A 13,454-nucleotide genomic window follows, 5' to 3' on the forward strand; every position below is an offset into this window, starting at 1 on the left:
ATTCGTGTATTTGACAAAAATATAAATCTTATTATACCTATTTTTATAAATTTTAAGATTGAAATAATAAATTAAGTTCATGCTCGTATTTTCAAAGCAAAGTGGAAAAGTTGTAGGACAATAAACGAGTAAGATAGGATATATTATCGCATAAAATATAATTTATCATCTAAACAGATAAGATTTGACGGAATGTTTCGAACTGCACAGAGTTTTCTTCAGTATTCATTGGTTCCGCCATTTTAGGTTAAAGCCAATGAGTGTAAAGGGGGGAGGGGGTACTGACCACTCTGACCAGACGTCCCAGCGCCCCCAGAGTGCCCCAGACGGTTGCTAGAGGGACCTCTACTTCTACTTGGAACGGGCGGCCGCCGCACTAGTTTGACGTTTCCGTCACGATCGAGTGAGCGGAGAGTGGCGAGTGGCGAGCGAGCGGTGCGCGATCGCAGCGGCAAGCGGCAAGCGGCAAGTCGTCATTCGTCAACTCGTCAGTCCGGTTAGTCTCGTCATCTCGGTTTGTTTCGCGCGCCTACGCGCTTTCGGCGACTACGGCCGGGCCAGCGGCAAGCGGCAACACGTCGACGATCCCCTCGAATTCCCTTCCCTCACGAGCGACGGTCGTCACACCATCGTTCGCCTTCTCATCTGTATGCCTTGCGTACGCCCCCACCGTTGCCGATTTTCCATGAGTAAGTTATTTATTGATTTCGAAAAGGATACTCTTAATAACTCGCGTCACGAGTGTCACGACGACGACGGTGAATTCGGGAGGGTGTATCCGTGACGACGGCGCCGGCGGCAGTCTCCGTATTCCCAACGACGGTAGAAAGTCCGCGAATTCGAAACGGAGGCTTCTCGTTTCTCGTGCCGTCCGGCCGCAATTTGTGCATCGCGATATGTAATCTCGTGCCACAACGCTCGTGGATCGAAATTATACCGTGAAATCGGTCCGTGCGCTCGGCGGTCCGCTTCGAGGTCTATTCCGAGTCTCAGGCTGGGTATTATCCCGAGGTCGCGTGTATGAAATGGCAGGTTGAGGAATACCTGCACACACCTGCACACATGTGCGATGTGCATCGCAAATGTGCAGTATATGTGTACCGAGCGAAACGGGAAACGAGATCGTGGAAACTGGATTAAATCGTTCCCGCGGCGATTCAAACAGTTTCAGTCATTATAAGAATGAGGATAAATCAACGTCCACGCATCCGTCTCCTTCTACTCTTTGACAGTGTAAAATTATGTGCCTCTTACGTGCAAGAATAACGTGCCTTTTATCTTGTTTGTAGACGTTTTGCTTCTGAGAGATTAAACTCTACGATATACCCGTAGTGATAAATTAAAGACCTTTTTACAGAGTCAGAATTTGAGGATACCAGGGAGTGATAAAAGTCTGATTTTTTTAAATTGACTTGTCATGCCATCTTTCGCTGATAAATCCTTTCTTGACAACAACTGCAAAAGTTCTTTATTAATAACGACGATAGGTGATCTTATCTAAGTTATTATTTAACTGATTGAGATAATGATAGAGATTTGAGAGAGGCAATTCTTGGGAGTAATAATCTTGTAATCTAGATTTTTTTACGAAACATTTAGTCTTATATTTTTATGCGTGATTGACTAAACGTCTATTTGTATGCATTACAGATGTTGATATTGTCTTCCCACAGCCATTGGTAATGCAAATATCCTTTCTTGATCTGAAGTCTGTAAGATGGTTCTCATCGTCCAGTTCCAATTTTAGCTGAGATTAATACAGAAATGTGAGCAGCGACTAGATATTTACAAATGACAAAGGGCATTTGTTTTTATATTATTTATAAATAAGTACATATGAAATGTATAATTGTAACAAGTAATTTAATCTGCGTTATTAAAGTATTGCAATATGAATTTATAACGGTGAATCATTATATGAAATTAAAGTAACGCTACACACAACGTGCATGTAGATTTAATGCATATGTATGTATAGGTTTAAAATCTATTACGTCATTAATTTGTATGACATGATACATGTAAAGTTACGTTACGTGAAAATGCATATAATAATATAAAAAAAAGTATGTAATCCCTATGTCAATGCATTTTAGATGAATGTTGTTATATACGTGGAAAATACAATTTGCAATAAAATATACAAATGGATTTGCTTGTAGAGCGAAACGAATACGGTCCAGCTTGGTGGTAATGCGGGGATGTGGATCTGCTTTGACCCGATAGGAAGCCGAATAGGCTGGGGTTCCATTTCGTTTGTCGTACTGTTGTATTGGACCTCTATTACCATCGATGCCAGCCTAACGAATGCAGCCGCGTCCAATGTCCCTCGTAATACCGTCACGTCGGAGATATCAGTACCAGCGTCGGCACATCACGAGAACGACGAATGCAGGAATGTGACCACTGATAATAGAGAGGGTACGTTTAACAAATCACCGTTTGAGATCGTCGTGCGTAACCCGAAGAACGGTTTTTTTGGGGTTGCGATCACTTAGCACTACTTTATCGACGAAATGTGTGACTCATGTTTGTACAGGTACTGGACTGTCAGTGGTCAGCCATGGATCCGGTTATCCTCATTCGCCGATAGTGCCTCCAACCTTTCTGTACGGAGCTCTTACCTGCCAACCCTATCAAGGAATTTACGTGAATCACATCTACTTTCAACTCGCAAATGCCTTCTTCCTATTGTCACACCTTGCACCAAGCGGCATACATGGTGTGCTCTATTTAAGGTGCACTCTACTCGTGGGCTGTGCCTTTCTTGCTTTGTGGGGCTGGACAATAGCTTGCTGGCTGGACGCTGCTCTCTGGAATGCTCTCTTTGTTGTCATCAACTTCGTCCATGTATGCACGCTTCTTTACAAGCTCAGGCCTATCAAGTTTACAAAGGAAATTGAAGAGGTAAGCGAGAAGATCAAGTAGAGGACAATGATGTGAGGGAGTATTAATTATTTACAAAACTGATAGAGAAAAGAACAGGCATAGTACAATTTATTTGACATGGCTCATTATCTATATTTTTCAAAATTATTATCTATATATCTTATGAATAGGTGTAAACTAGAAATTCTTGAGAAGTAGTATAGTTAGATATATGACTCTATATAATTTGCTTTCTGTTTGACCGCAGCATTTGTATTATACACAAAAATTTCTGGTTTATTTTTGCACTGTTATTACAACTATATATATTATTACGAATGGTATTTATTTAATCCCTATCAGAATATAAAATCTGTCTACACTATTTAATAGAACCTGTTTTTAAATATTCGTAATTAATGAAATAATAATTAGTAATATATTTATAGTACAACGTAGATAAAGTTTCGTTTGAAATCCTTAATGTGTATTTATTTCAAATAAAAATGTTTCACAGTCGTCTTCTTTCACGTAGGTATACGTTGCAGTGTTCCAGCCATTACGAGTGTCTCGTCATCAATTCAGAAAAGTATTAAACTGTATGAAGATCATTCGCCAGTTGAAGTATCAAGAGGTTTATGCACAAGAAAAAGTGACCAAAGTCGATTCTTTATCATTGGTGCTGTCGGGAAAGTAAGACTGCACCTTACTTAAGTTCTTTAGGTTTATTTGTTGTTATAAGAACTCTCTAATAACATCATATTTTTATTTTTTTGTTCTTTGTAGACTAGTTGTCTCCCAAAATGGAAGAGCATTGCATATCGTCTTCCCACATCAGTTCCTGGATTCTCCAGAATGGTTTGGTGTCTCAACAGACGAATACTTCCAGGTAAATTGTTCGTCGATATGTTCTTCATATCAGCAAATTCTTTTATTTCACTATCTTTATCTATCCGACTCGATAATTCCGATATGCCGATATAAATATTTGATATTACGTCATATTTGCTTAGGTGTCAATAACAGCTATGGAGGAATCAAGGATATTATTATGGCATAGAGACAAACTAAAATTAAGCATAATTAGCGATCAATTCCTGCAGGCAGTGTTTGATCACATTTTGGGCAGAGATGTAGTTAAGAAATTGATGCAGGTATAGTTTATTTGTTAAGCACATTTCTTTTTTTTAATCACAAAAATATGGAATATCTTATATATAATTTATTAAATTATAAAATTGTTAGAAAGCTTAATGAAGATTTTCAATATGTGTATTCTATTAAATTTATTTATTTTATAGGTGAGTGAAACGATGGCTGCTAGCAGTCATCAGCAGCAGAATGGGCAAATAATTGGTCTGGGTGGTATTGGAGCCTTAGAAAATGACGCGGATACAAAACTTTTTGTTGTAAAAAAGACGGGTGATAGTCAAGGCATTACTGCTCTCATCAGTCGTCAACTTCAAGGTATGTATGAACTTCTATCTGTAGTTTTTATTTTTACCAACATTGAAGAATTCAATCAAAAACGTGTATAATAAAATTGTTTATCTTTTTTGTATTTGAATTTTTATTTTCATCGATATGCTAATTTTGAGACACCATACATATCTTCTTAAGACAAAAAAGACTATCTATATCTTGTATATTTTTTTTTATTTTTGTCAGCAATCTCTTCTTATAATTAGTAAAATGCACATTTCCCATATTATTCGGGCATGCGCATGTTTTGTATGTATCCAGTTTTTTTTTACTTTTGTAGTATTCTTGTGTTCTCAACACTTTCATTGTAATTTTAATTTCACGGTAAATATAATTTTGCTCGTTATATATATTTTTTCTGGCTTGTCATGTTAAGATTTTCGCTAATGTTTTATACAAATAATGGCTATTTACGTACATAGAATTATGCAAATCTAATAAATATAAAGTAAGCAATGTCAGACAACATTAACTAAATAAGAACACAATTGATACTTTTGTTTACAAAGTATGCATGCGCACACTCACACATTATTTTATACCTTTAATCGAATACTCCGTAATATTTTTTATTTGAAAGTAATACGGTTTCAATTATGTCTATTATATTTGTCAAGATGTAATAATGATTTATACGTGCCATAGATTTTTGTATTTATTTATATGCACCTTTTTTGTAATTTTGCATCAACTTTGATTTTGCTTTGGAAATAGAAGAGCGAATGCCGTTGCTGTACACGAATCAAGAAGTACTGAATAATACCCTTCACCATACGAACCGCCTACGTGTACCACCCTGTACATTACTCCCACCCCCTATGTCGTACAACGTTCAGACTTCGTTGTAATATCCTTGCCTACCGATCGTGCAACACTCTAGCACAAAAATTGTATGTGATGTACATATTATGTTCCTGCAATGGATGCATATGTATTACACAAATGTCGCAGAGTAATTCCATTAATTGTTCTTCCTGGATATTGTACCAAGAGGTGAGTTTTTCTATGCTTTCGAAAATTTTTATACATGACAAATACATGTAAAAAGCAATACCTATAAACCAGATATGTTAAGCACACATGTTTTCAAAAATGTTAATCTTGAAAATTAAAAGGGGAATAATATATTGATATTTAGATGCGTATTACAATTCTTACTTTCTATCACATTTACGATTGATTTGACAGTATTATAAAGATATATATTTCTAATATCCATATACTATTACTGTTATTACTACAACTTTCTTATAAGTGAGAAAGTGCAACTGTGGTAATAAGTGATATTTTAGATATGTTTATTTCAAAATTTGTTTATTTGTTATTTGTTTCTCTCTTTGCATGACTAAAAGTTATTTAAAAAATTTCTCTTAACTTACAGCGGTAGGTGACCCGAATGCTTGGAGATTGGGAAGAATCGAAGAGACTGATCATGAAACACCCGTTTAATGGAATGATTGTTAAATCGATGTCATCCTCGACAGTCAATATAACGTAACACCGGTGTTTTTACATAATGCAATTACAGCAAGCTGATATTTATTGTGACGAAATAATGTGCATATTGAAACTGTGCGTAGAAAAATTGAACATTCTCTTGCCAATTAATAATTTTCCCAGTGGCTAGTCAACCGTATGCGATAATATGAGAAAATTCCATCGTTTTGTAGCGTATGATGAATTCCATTCTAGCTTATAAAGCAACTAATCAATAAGTTTATGCTTCCAGTGTATTTGTTGAGTATGCTTGAACATATTGAATTTAAGAGTGGCTATTTATAATTTTACTCCGGTAAAGTATTTCGGTATGTTCTACGATGGATGAATAATGGATTAAGATTTTACAAGTATGCAAGTGTAATGAAATGAGGGTGACATGTTCACACAGCGGCGTAACTTCTGTTTATGCAAGGTCTGTGATGTCGCGGTGGGACTTGATAGAAGTCTGGGGCCTAAAGAAACTGATTCTTTCCCATACCCGGAAATAGTGCCTTTTTACTTACACTTCCTTTCTTAATGTTTCCATGGAGAAAATATGTATAATATACTACTATATGCGCCATATGACTTATATATTTATCCAATGTATCTAGTAGAGTTCTCCAAATGTCGCTGTATTACATGTTTGAAGATTCATGTTGTGATACTGTTAAGCAACCGATGTTCACAAGTCAAAGAGGCACAAGAAGTTACGCCATTATTAACGCATTGGACATTACAAAGTACGATATAAAGGACATTGTTGCGAGATTTATATCGCTACATTGCTGCTAGAGACGCCGAATGCCGAATCGCGTATATAACTTTCGATACGCTTAACGTAAAAAGTTATTATAAATTGATACAAGATAATGTAATTATGATCAATGCATTGATAAACCTAACATCAAGTTGATTCTTTCATTATTATTTTATTTGTTTACAACAGTGCATATAATAATAATTGTTTTATTTATATTTATATAATTGGATAAGCGAAAGTGAATACTTGACGTTTATGTTACGTAAAACAAATCGAGAGAAATTGCTTAAGAAATGTCGATAACGTGATCGAGTAAAAATAAAGACAGCAATCGGAATAATGAGATTTGAAGTGAAAAAGTTTTGCTTTTAATCATTAAAATATTTCGGTAATCAAACTATTGAATAAATAAACACTTTGGAAACAACTTTATTTAATCTTTAGAAATATCGCATTGAAAATTAGAAAAGTGTTAAAAAGTATCGATATTAAGCCCACTTAAAGTTGTAATACATACTTTAAGAAGACTTTTTATATATGTAAAGTCATAGTTCTTTGAACAACACACATACATACATATTCTATTTCGGATATTACCGACAGTTTATCACACGATGTAACAATTATTCTGTATTGTATACAACACACGATATACCGTATATTCGTATAACGATATTTTGAACCGACGATATCATTTTATGTAGCGAAGTACCGAAATGTAGGGAATGCCTTTTTTGATATGTATAAACGTGAAATGTAGGACCAGAGTTAGTATTTTTTGTATATGAACCATCTATAAAAATAGACGAGTTTATTGCTTTCTATGTGAATGTGATTTATATATATTATTGAATCTTTGTTATTATCTCTCTTATTGTTGTTACGATTATTTTTGTACGTGAAATTGTTTTTAGTGTGTAGTTAGGGATAAGCAGAGAATGGCTGATGAGAGTTTGAGAAATTTAAATCATATTGGATACAAATAAGAATGCATATAAAATGGCAGCGCGAATAAAGAAAGTTAGTTTTAAAAATAAAAGTAATTTTATTACGATTATCTGTCTCATTCCTTTTTCTTTCTCTTTCATATTAATATTATACATGTGAAATGTACAACGCGGTACGCGACATACGGGTGATCGAAGAAGCAAGGGTACGATTTAATAATTCCAGAGCCGGACGCTTGTTAAAATGGCATATGATACAAATGACAAAACGCCGGAGAAATACGCCATTCATTTCTTAAGATAAATTTTCTCCTGTTATTCTCACGAATTCTTCTAGAACTTCAATTTAATGTCTTTCTGCAAGTTTTCTATGAGAGAAATGCTACTTACATTCATATATTATTGTTAACAGTAAATAAAAGGAGGGACATCATTTTCCTTTTCTTAACAAAAATGCGAGTGAGTTCCTTTTGCCGCACGATTGAGAAGAATGCAGGTAACTATAGCAGCAAAATTTATAGCCTATAAAAATATTTACTGTCAATTAAAATCTGGTACTCGGATTATTTTTTAATCCTTCGCTGTGTGCGTCAAATTCCTAATGATCGAAATTGCAATTCTTGGAACTTTGAAAAATTTTTGGAATTTCCGATATAATTGCAACCTCCTGATGCTTTGTCGATTTTCGTGAGTTTAAACTTTTGTATTAAAATCTCCAAACTTAAAAATTATTATTTTAAACACTTGGAAAATTATATTATTAAAGATACTGCACATATATATAGATCTTATGCTTATATATTAACAATAATTATATAAAATTACGCATATATATTTAATTATTGATGTAGCGAATTATAAAACAAAATTAGCTCTTCTCTGTTTATAAATATTATATATATATCGGGTGTAGACGTATAGGGAAATCTTTTACCGCCTTTCGTTACGCATGTTTTGTTGAGTTTCGGGACGCGTCGGTGTCGCGAGAGAGTGCAGCTGAGTGCAATAATGTAAGGCCGTAAGAAAATAAACCAATCACACTCGATTATTCTTCAAGCGCGAGGAGAATAATCGACTGTGATTGGTCAATTTCTTAGGGCTTAGGGCTTAAAACACCTATTGTAGACGGGCACTTACGGACAATACGGACTGCTATTCGTCGTCGTCATGCTTTCCGCTTAATTCCGCTTGGCGCGCTTTCCGTTCAGACTTCAGTTCGTAGTCACTAGTCAGTCTAGTCACTGACTATCATCCACTATCATCCTCCGTTTTAAGATCCGCGTAGATTCGCATGGTCGTGAACAATTTTTATTAGAAGCGCACAGTGAAGTCGCACTTTCGCAGTGAAGTCGTTGTGGTGCACCGCAACACTTGGGAGTGCAAACAACCGAAATCGTTAACAATTCAAGGGCGAAGACCGCGATCGACGATCGAGGTATTGTCCTTCAGAGGACGAGCTCTGTCCCGAGTCCCGAGTCCCGAGGAAACTTATGAGCGTCAGAAAGAAGACGATAAGAAGGATAGAGCGCGATATTGTGCCCTGAGAAACGACACGTGGTCGTAAAGAAGAAGAGAAAGAAACGGAGAAAGTTCGATTGGCAGTCATACGGTGAGTAGTGTCACAATCGTCATATATATTCGTCGCTCCGATCGCGATATTCGCGATGCGCACCACTGTTATTTGTGGTTAGCTTACTCACGTGGTGAGTACGTGCAGCGAACTTCTCTCTCGCTATCAAGACGCTTCAAATACGTCATGTTGATTTTCGAATGTGTGTTTTTTTTTTCTTCAGATGGAAGAAGTATCACCAAAGGCGTATCCACTGGCGGAACAGAAGCTGACCCAAGATATATTGAATCTGGTGAGTCAAGCGAATAGCTACTCACAGCTGAAGAAAGGAGCGAACGAGGCTACGAAGTCCTTGAATCGTGGCCTGTCCGAGTTTATAGTTATGGCTGCGGATACTCAACCGCTGGAAATCCTGCTGCACCTGCCACTATTGTGCGAAGACAAGAACGTACCCTATGTTTTTGTGCGGAGCAAGCAGGCTCTAGGACGAGCCTGTGGAGTTAATAGGCCGGTGGTAGCCTGTTCGGTAATGAGCAAAGAAGGCTCGCAATTAAAACAACAGATCCAGGACATCCAAAAACGGATTGAGAGGCTTTTAATCTAAACGATATCTGTATTTGTTATTTTTACACATCCTCATTAGTAACACGTAACATAGATCTTTATTGCTACTATAAATATTCGACACAAATGAAACGCAGTTTGACTACTGTGCTATTTATAAAAAAAAAAATTATTTTTTACTCATCTCTTTTATGTATGAAATCCTTTGTATACAAGATAAATTTGAAGCATTAATAAAAAGTTCAACAAAAACTTTCATGTTTTCTGTGCACGATTCTAATACTTATATTGCAAACTAATTGAAAACTAATCCAACAATTAAATCGTTTAATTTTAGGAATAGTACGTTTAATTCACCCAAGTTTAATCTTTTAAAAGTTGACATATTAATTTTAGTCAATATATTAATTTTAGAATAAGCAATTACCATACGTTTATTCACTTTTTGCGTAGTGCGAAGAGTGTAACTGTGTTGCTGATCTCACCGCAACGAAGAAATTAAATAACGAGTTACTCATATTGATCCGACAAATGTATCACGCGGAGAGAAATATGTTGTTCATTGGATTAACGGACGTGATAGGCTCGATGGAACAAAACTTGACGGAATTTATTGTACTTGCCGAAAATGTAACGCATTTGACGACACCATTGGACTTTCTGACACGTTTGATAAAGTTAGCGGAGACGAAAGGTATTCCTTACATTTATGCATGTAAGAAGGAACAACTCGGTCGAGCATGTTGTATACCTAGCGGTATAAGCGTTGTTGCTGTCAAGATTGGACCTTCTTATTTCTCAGAAAAAATTGAAGATATCAAACGCACAATAATGAGTATGACGTCAAGAAAATCAAACGTAACTTTGTAATGTTATTGGTTCAGCTTTCTCTTAACATAATTGAGATCATATCTAATATTGATAAAATTATATTACGATAATTGTATATACATTAATATAAAAAAATTCTACTTCTTGGAAAAAAGATATTAAACACATGATACAAAAAGTCATTGTAAAATTTTGTCTAATTTTGTAACATTAGTGGTCCATATTTTTATAAAACCAATTTAAATCTTATACTGTAACATTATAAAATCTAATGAAATATTCTTAGTAAAATAAAATATTCTTAGATACATTAATAATTGCTAGATATTAATAAATAATTATCACATCTATGCTACTGGGAGTAATAGCATAGGAGATTACAAAGCATATGTACAAAAATTATATTAAAAAACCAAGTACCAAGTACAATGGAAATCACTCTTGAAAACAAGGCAGTACATTGAATTTCCAGTTCTCGTGCCAATCATTATGGTTCTGCTGAGATGCAAACATGTTCTCTTGAAATTTTTCACGCAATTGTCGTTGTGTCTCGTTATTAGGGAAATCTCGGAACCACATTTTTAATTGTTCAGCCAGCTCCTTCTCGTCCGCGAATACCAAACTGTTCTCATTGTGCCTTACTAATTCTGATAAGCTAAACAAAATGCATTCTCTCTCTTAGTAAGCAGATCTACCTGGTAATTACATTAAATAGTATTAATTATTAATGTACCAATTAAAATTGTATGCGCAAACTGGTAAACGGCAGCCAAACATGTCGACAACTTTCATTGGTAAATCCAGTCCACTGGACGAGGTATGAAGGCATACACCTAAGTCTGCACTAGCTATTTTAAGGACAAAGAGTATTTAAAACATTCCGTGAAGTGTTTTATAAAAAAGAATTTTATATGTTATACTTAAAAAATCAATTACAGCAATAATATGCAGATATGCGAATACCTAGTATTTTGGGATAATCCTCATTCTCAAGCCATGGCGTCTTTACTGTGACGTGTTTCCAATTTTTTAAGTTAACGATAGCCATATAGAAGTCCTTTAACGGCCCTTTGCCCGTTATCGCGCAGATCAAATCTGGCAAGTTTAACTCGCTAGCTTCGCACGCGTCTTCGTATTCTATAATAAAAATTACGTGTGTGTAATCCCCTTTAATCATTGCACACTTGTACGAAAAGATTACGCGAATAAAACAGATTCACCGAGATTCACCTTGTAAGGCATTTAACAGGATTGAGAAATCCTCATCCTCGGTCCAACTAGTGCTAGATACAATAAAGCCGAATCTTCTGGGTGAACAAGGTATTGATATATCATATTTTTCAGTTAATTTACACAGAAACTCATTCTTCTCTGCCGCAGTTATTGGACGAAACTTATCTGTTGGTCTATCATACAGGATTTTTGCTCTGTAATTGAAAAAAAAAAAAAATGAGTGAGCCGACCTAAATGTTTCTAACTGTAATAAACAATACTAACTGGATAGCCCATTTCTTTTCCAAATCTTCCTTCATTGCTTTGGTGACGCAGAAATTATTCTTTGCTCTGCGGCCAAACGTCGTCTCGATCATTCTCGCCAATCTAACTAGGACGTGGTTCTCTCCCAGACTCAGGGCCATGAGTGAATGGGCATAATTATGCCAATCGATCGTAAACTGCGCTTCAATTAGAACGCAATAAAACCAGCATACCGGAATAGTTGGTATCGCAGGTGGATTCTGCGTTATCAGCGAATCCGATATGCGTTTGCGAAGTAACAACCATGAAAGATCAGCCGTTTGCCACAGCACTTTAACCACGTAACAGAGAAGACGTGGCAATCCTGAAATAACAACAAGTACGATATCGTTATCGCTCGAGATCCATAAACAAATACGAAAATGGGAAAAAAGTCAGGGTCAGTCACAAAAAGTGCCGAGTAAACAGAAATCTGTGAAAGGAGCGACAGGGTCCGATTCGTACTGTTTTGCAAGTCGGGAGGCGGTCGCAGGTAGTGGACCCGCACGCGTGCATTCTCGCCGATTTCCCTCATCGGTGGCGAGCCAGGGTAACCTACAACATCCACGGTGAAGCCTTCCCGTGCGAAGGAGATCGCGTGGTATTGCATTCGCGGACTTCTGCCGACATCACCGAGCACCAGCACGCAAACATTCTTGCCGGATTTGAATTTTTTCAGATAGAATTTACGAGCAACAAGAAGAGCCAGCGGGAGCAGTAGGAATATCAGCGTCAACATTTCGAACGAAAACGACGGAGTCGACGGACGACGGAGCGTCACCTGCGTGGGCTGCGTGACTCGTGATTCCAGAGTTCAGAATTATAAATTATTACGAGAGAGATAACAAATCAAGTATGGAAATTGTAATTTAGCTGCGACGAATCCGCTATAAATAATAAAACCGTTGAGCTTTGCATCGGATTCTTTCCAATTGTTCTTTTCCAGAATTCTTCATATATATTCATAATCTGATCTTTAATTTATTCAAGATCGTTTTAAATACGATCTCAAACCTAATGATTATTTTATTGGCTGAACGGAATCCAATAATGATAAATAATGAAATAAGTTTGCTTATAAAATCCGACTTGGAACGATCTTGTTATGTGTAGTAATCTATCTCGTTTTAAGTGCACAAAGTGTAATGTATGTACCGCGGTCAGAAAAGACAGTCTTCCTTGAGTTGTGTCCACGAAGTTAAGCCTTGTGTACACGATACTAGAAATCGGTCCGAGTTTCGGTTTAAGCCAATCAACTTGCAGCTCTTACAGAAAAGCAGCAGTTTCATTGGCTTAAACCGAAACTCGGACCGATTTCTAGTATCGTGTACACAAGGCTTTAGAATCGCTCCAAAATCTCAGACGGAAAAAGAATTGACCAATCACATTTGAACAATTCGGCCGATTGACCAATGCGATTGGTTAACTCTTTCTC

The 13,454-nt window shown here is 36.3% G+C and overlaps 3 protein-coding genes across 7 annotated transcripts; 2 read left to right on the plus strand and 1 right to left on the minus strand.

The window, feature by feature from the left end:
• Window positions 1-328: 328 nt before the first annotated feature.
• Window positions 329-7,647, plus strand: LOC139775635 (popeye domain-containing protein 3). 5 transcript variants are annotated; one of them, XR_011718881.1, is made up of 10 exons: window positions 329-689; window positions 1,651-1,766; window positions 2,163-2,421; window positions 2,540-2,907; window positions 3,404-3,561; window positions 3,655-3,757; window positions 3,882-4,022; window positions 4,170-4,335; window positions 5,065-5,343; window positions 5,732-7,647. XR_011718881.1 is itself a non-coding variant. In XM_071711799.1 (9 exons), the coding sequence occupies exons 3-9, from the start codon at window positions 2,202-2,204 to the stop codon at window positions 5,797-5,799; spliced, it is 1,224 nt and encodes a 407-aa protein (XP_071567900.1). In that variant the 5' UTR covers window positions 329-689; window positions 1,651-1,766; window positions 2,163-2,201; the 3' UTR covers window positions 5,800-7,647. The 5 variants fall into 5 exon arrangements, 1 of the variants encoding a protein (XP_071567900.1); XR_011718882.1 differs by having other exon boundaries at window positions 1,674-1,766; XR_011718883.1 differs by having other exon boundaries at window positions 329-496.
• Window positions 7,648-8,767: 1,120 nt separating this feature from the next.
• Window positions 8,768-9,925, plus strand: Hoip (NHP2-like protein 1 hoip). The gene is made up of 2 exons (XM_071711800.1): window positions 8,768-9,148; window positions 9,333-9,925. The coding sequence occupies exon 2, from the start codon at window positions 9,333-9,335 to the stop codon at window positions 9,711-9,713; it is 381 nt and encodes a 126-aa protein (XP_071567901.1). The 5' UTR covers window positions 8,768-9,148; the 3' UTR covers window positions 9,714-9,925.
• Window positions 9,926-10,258: 333 nt separating this feature from the next.
• LOC139775634 (chitobiosyldiphosphodolichol beta-mannosyltransferase) lies at window positions 10,259-12,792 on the minus strand. The gene is made up of 6 exons (XM_071711798.1): window positions 12,485-12,792; window positions 12,002-12,344; window positions 11,735-11,931; window positions 11,468-11,641; window positions 11,238-11,352; window positions 10,259-11,159 (listed from the first exon to the last, which is right to left on the minus strand). Exons 1-6 carry the CDS (start codon window positions 12,756-12,758, stop codon window positions 10,940-10,942), a joined length of 1,323 nt encoding a protein of 440 aa, XP_071567899.1. The 5' UTR covers window positions 12,759-12,792; the 3' UTR covers window positions 10,259-10,939.
• Window positions 12,793-13,454: the final 662 nt, after the last annotated feature.

The sequence above is a fragment of the Temnothorax nylanderi genome, unplaced genomic scaffold (genome assembly GCF_030848795.1).
Source record: "Temnothorax nylanderi isolate EJ_2023f unplaced genomic scaffold, tnyl_v1.0 TNYL_tig0101_pilon, whole genome shotgun sequence".
Lineage (NCBI taxonomy): Eukaryota > Metazoa > Arthropoda > Insecta > Hymenoptera > Formicidae > Temnothorax > Temnothorax nylanderi.

Bases quoted from the DNA above. Each gene is read 5' to 3' on its own strand.
- LOC139775635 (XM_071711799.1), top strand. From the start codon at position 2,202: ATGTGGATCTGCTTTGACCCGATAGGAAGCCGAATAGGCTGGGGTTCC. The intron at 3,562-3,654 runs GTAAGACTGCAC...TGTTCTTTGTAG, and splicing joins TCATTGGTGCTGTCGGGAAA to ACTAGTTGTCTCCCAAAATG. The intron at 4,023-4,169 runs GTATAGTTTATT...TTTATTTTATAG, and splicing joins TAGTTAAGAAATTGATGCAG to GTGAGTGAAACGATGGCTGC.
- LOC139775634 (XM_071711798.1), bottom strand. From the start codon at position 12,758: ATGTTGACGCTGATATTCCTACTGCTCCCGCTGGCTCTTCTTGTTGCT. The intron at 11,932-12,001 runs GTTAGTATTGTT...TTTCAATTACAG, and splicing joins GAAAAGAAATGGGCTATCCA to AGCAAAAATCCTGTATGATA. The intron at 11,353-11,467 runs GTATTCGCATAT...TCCTTAAAATAG, and splicing joins GGATTATCCCAAAATACTAG to CTAGTGCAGACTTAGGTGTA.
- Hoip (XM_071711800.1), top strand. From the start codon at position 9,333: ATGGAAGAAGTATCACCAAAGGCGTATCCACTGGCGGAACAGAAGCTG.